This window comes from Babylonia areolata, chromosome 13, assembly GCF_041734735.1.
Source record: "Babylonia areolata isolate BAREFJ2019XMU chromosome 13, ASM4173473v1, whole genome shotgun sequence".
NCBI classification, from domain to species: Eukaryota; Metazoa; Mollusca; class Gastropoda; order Neogastropoda; family Buccinidae; genus Babylonia; species Babylonia areolata.
In genome coordinates, this window is record NC_134888.1 from 589,214 (window position 1) to 594,213 (window position 5,000).

Consider the following 5,000-nt stretch of genomic DNA (forward strand, 5'->3'; position numbering starts at 1 on the left):
GACCACGGCACCCGTCATAACATCATATCACATACCCTGTCATACCACGTCATATCACATTTATCATATCATATCATATCACATACCCTGTCATACCACGTCATATCACATTTATCATATCATATCACATACCCTGTCATACCACGTCATATCACATTTATCATATCATATCATATCATATCATATCACATACCCTGTCATACCACGTCATATCACATTTATCATATCACATACCCTGTCATACCACGTCATATCACATTTATCATATCACATACCCTGTCACACCAGGTCATATCACATTTATCATATCACATACCCTGTCATACCACGTCATATCACATTTATCATATATCATACCCTGTTATACCACGTCATATCACATTTATCATATCATATCACATACCCTGTCATAGCACGTCATATCACATTTATCATATCATATCTCATACCCTGTCATACTACGACATATGACATTTATATCATATCATATCATATCACATACCCTATCATACCACGTCATATCACATTTATCATATCACATACCCAATCATACCACGTCATATCAAATTTATCATATCACATACCCTATCATACCACGTCATATCACATCATATCACATACCCTATCATACCACGTCATATCACATTTATCATATCACATACCCTATCATACCACGTCATATCACATCATATCACATACCCTATCAGACCACGTCATATCACATTTATCATATCATATATCATTTCATATGACGGGCGCAGCAGCCAAGTGGTTAAGGCGCTGGAAATTCAATCTGAGGGTCCTGGGTTTGGTCCCGCTATCGGCGCCCGGTGGGTTAATTATGGGTGGGGATTCTTTGTTTTTCCGATCTCCGGGGTGCACTTTTCAGCTGATCTCCGGGGTGCACATTTCAGCTGACCTACGAATGCCTGGCGGTGTTCCCACGCCTGTGCGCTCTGTACCGGGACGGGGTGTACGAGTACATAGAGTACGTGCTGGGCGAGGACGCCGTGCCCGGGGAAGACCCCTATATCACCGACCTGCGCAACCTGCTGTACGTGGCCTGGTGGTACCTGGACGCCCTCCGAGGTGGGGGCCAGTTATGGCTGTGTTAGTTATCACTCTTCTTCGTCCCAACACTCCCCTGCATCCTGACCTATCTCCAGCCGTCCACACTGTGTCTTGGCCACTGGGTCCAGAGAGAGTGAGGCTGACGACCTGATAATCTGAATGGTGAAGTTTGTCTGCGTCAGGAGCAGCTATGTTTAAATCCCGTTTCACCACTCCCTGATTCACCTTCACCTTGACCAGGCCCGTAACCCTGATTCACCTTCACCTTGACCAGGCCCGTAACCCTGATTCACCTTCACCTTGACCAGGCCCATAACCCTGATTCACCTTCACCTTGACCAGGCCCGTAACCCTGATTCACCTTCACCTTGACCAGGCCCGTAACCCTGATTCACCTTCACCTTGACCAGGCCCATAACCCTGATTCACCTTCACCTTGACCAGGCCCGTAACCCTGATTCACCTTCACCTTGACCAGGCCCGTAACCCTGATTCACCTTCACCTTGACCAGGCCCATAACCCTGATTCACCTTCACCTTGACCAGGCCCGTAACCCTGATTCACCTTCACCTTGACCAGGCCCATAACCCTGATTCACCTTCACCTTGACCAGTCCCATAACCCTGATTCACCTTCACCTTGACCAGGCCCGTAACCCTGATTCACCTTCACCTTGACCAGGCCCGTAACCCTGATTCACCTTCACCTTGACCAGGCCCGTAACCCTGATTCACCTTCACCTTGACCAGGCCCGTAACCCTGTGGAGGGTCATCTGGTCACCGCGGATGATGTCCAGACCAGTTCTCTCTGTGGGTTCCCGTCTCTGGCAGCTCTGTGGGAATCTGGGAGATTCCGGTCTGACACTGATGTCGTCCTGCCACATTGTCTTTTGCCTCACTGCCTGGTGCGGTGTCCTTCACAGTGGTCTGGGGCTGTTTTTGGTGTGTGTGTGTGTGTGTGTGTGTGTGTGTGTGTGTTGGTCATTAATTCAACGTCTGTTTACTAAAGTGATTTTAGACGATGTGTGAGTGTGTGTGTGTGTGTGTGTGTTGGTCATTAATTCAACGTCTGTTTACTAAAGTGATTTTAGACGATGTGTGAGTGTGTGTGTGTGTGTGTGTGTTGGTCATTAATTCAACGTCTGTTTACTAAAGTGATTTTAGACGGTGTGTGTGTGTGTGTGTGTCAGTTGGTCATTAATTTAATGCCTGATCACTAAAGTGATTTTAGATGGTGGGTGGGTGGGTGCATGTACATGTGCGTGTGCATGTCGTGTGTCCTTACTGGAACTCGTGTGTTTCAGTCTGCTGCATCGTCTCCATCACGATGGCTGCAGTCTTCGCTGTGTTCAACGTTCTGCATGCCTTGTCCAGTTATAGGTCAGTACGTATACACTCATCCAATAACTGACTGAATAACCCACTGGCTAGCTGGCTGACTAGTTGACTGACTGACAGACTGACTGATTGACTGGCTGACTGGTTGGTATTCTCAAATACAGTCAAATGAGAACTGATGAAATAAAATGCTGTTGTTTTGATTTGTGTTGTTTGTTTTTGCCCAAGTGGTTCTCACCATGTTGAATGATTTTAGAATAACTGAAGGAATACAATGAATACAGTAGCTTCTTAAGGACCGAGCACAGAAGAGAATATATACAGAGGTTATCCGGGGAGGGTGTGGGGGGGAGGATGAGGAAGGAAGAGAGAGATATACAGAGAGGGAGAGAGATAACTCAAAGTGAGATGGTTCATTACATAAAGCTGCAAGCCCTCACACAAAAAAGCATGGAAAACAGAATAAAAAGAAGAAGTAGAAAGAAGATGAAGAATGAGGAAAAGCAAAGAAAGAAAGAAAGAAATAGAGTGAGAGACAGACAGAATGGAGAGAGAGGTGGAGACTGAAAGAGAAAATAGAGAGACAGACAGACAGACACAGACACTGAATTGGACACTGATGTTTTATTGTCATTATTTTAGAAGGCCTTTGACACACAGAGAGACAGAGAGATGAAGATGTATGTGAAGGAAGCAGAGAGCGGGGAAAAGAAAGTGTCAGGGAGCCTTGTTCTGGTCTTTTTCTCCAACCAATTTGGTTCAGCCATTGCTCTAGATCGTCTGAAACTTCTTCAGTAACAAAAAAAATGTTATGAAGGTTGTGACGGTTAAAGTGATGATCAACACTTCTTTAGTTTGTTTCCTGTTGTTGTTGTTGTTGTTGTTGTTGTTATTTATTTATCTGTTTCTTTTCCTTCTTCTGGGGTTCTTTTTTTCAGGGCCCATCTCCTCGCACTATACAGGGGCGACCACTCTCAAATTCCTCCGGCGGCTCAGTTCAGCAACACCAGCCACTGTGTAGGTTCTCTCCCTTCCCTCGCTTCTTTCCTCTTCTGCTCCGTGCTGCGCCACACTATGAACAGCACTGCAGTGCGTGGTCCAGCCTTCCCATAGTTTGCTGTTTTATATATATATATATATATATATATATATATATATATATAAAGTAGAAGACAGCCTTTTTTTTCTTTTTTAAATTTTCATTCTCATTATTTTACCTTTTTAACAATTGGCAAAGACGGTGCAATAGCGGCCGAGTGGTTAAAGCGTTGGGCTTTCAATCTGAGGGTCCTGGGTTCGAATCTCGGTAACGGCGCCTGGTGGGTAAAGGGTGGAGATTTGTCCGATGCGTATATGTATTCGTATACGGAATCGTGCGTATACGCATGCAGAAGATCAAATACGCACGTTAAAGATCCTGTAATCCATGTCAGCGTTCGGTGGGTTATGGAGACACGAAAATACCCTGCATGCATCAACCACGGCAGAGTCATCGAAAAGTCGATGTTGTTTGTGTAAAGTAAAGAAGAAAGTAGAAGACAGACAGACAGATATTACAAGTCTTCAATAGTAGGCCTTTAATGTATTATATATATATATATATATATATATATATATATGGGTCAGACATTAGCTTTTTTGCTTTGCTTTTTTTTTTCTTTCTTTTTTTTAAGCAGATTTGATGCAGCGTGTATGGCCCAGTCTTCATGAAACTGAAACTAAAACGGTGGAAATGCCAATAGTTTTGGAGACATGCCTCTGTGGACGTAATGGTCAGCAAAATGTGTTCATGTTTATTTCTTTTTGAAATTCGCCATGATCGTTTTCGTGTCTCTCTCTCTCCCCGCAGATTAACAGCATCAAGTACGCCGGGTTCCAAGTGGGCTACATGATCTGGAGTGAGTTCCCTTTGTCCTGTCCAGTTGTGGGGTTTAGTTGGCTGGCGGGTGGGTGGGTTGGTTGGTTGAATGGACACGTGACTGATCGACTGACTGATGTGGATATTTATGTATTTGTATTTGTATTTCTTTTTATCACAACAGATTTCTCTGTGTGAAATTCAGGCTGCTCTCCCCAGGGAGAGTGCATCGCTACACTACAGCGCCTCCCCTTTTTTTTGTTTTTTTTTCCTGCGTGCAGTTTTATTTGTTTTTCCTATCGAAGTGGATTTTTCTACAGAATGTTGCCAGGAACAACCCTTCTGTTGCCGTGGGTTCTTTTACGTGCGCTAAGTGCATGCTAGCACACGGGACCTCGGTTTATCGTCTCATCCGAATGACTAGCGCCCAGACCACCACGCAAGGTCTAGTGGAGGTGGAGAAAATATCGGCGACTGAGCCGTGATTCGAACCAGCGCACTCAAGATTCTCTCGCTTCCTAGGCGGACGCGTTAGCTCTTGGCCATCACTCCACTTGATAGCGCTTACTGTCGGTCAGAGAGACAGTTGTTTGCACAGCAGGCTGCCTGACTGGGTAGAGCCGACTGAATGTTGCCTCTGGGCGTTCAGTATTCGTTTTCTGTGTCCTGCAGTCAGTCTTCAGTTACACAGCTGCACATCTGTTCCGTTTTCTGTGTCCTGCAGTCAGACTT

The 5,000-nt window shown here is 45.0% G+C and overlaps 1 protein-coding gene across 4 annotated transcripts in view; it reads left to right on the forward strand.

Annotated features, from left to right (window-relative positions):
* LOC143288949 (receptor for retinol uptake stra6-like) overlaps window positions 1-5,000 on the forward strand; it is a 58,744-nt gene that overhangs the window by 40,343 nt on the left and 13,401 nt on the right. For all 4 annotated transcript variants that reach the window (XM_076597632.1, XM_076597635.1, XM_076597633.1 and 1 more), the window contains exons 10-13: window positions 915-1,089; window positions 2,377-2,452; window positions 3,349-3,427; window positions 4,260-4,308. In XM_076597632.1, coding sequence (XP_076453747.1) covers window positions 915-1,089; window positions 2,377-2,452; window positions 3,349-3,427; window positions 4,260-4,308 — 379 coding nt within the window. The remainder of the gene's footprint in view (window positions 1-914; window positions 1,090-2,376; window positions 2,453-3,348; window positions 3,428-4,259; window positions 4,309-5,000) is intronic.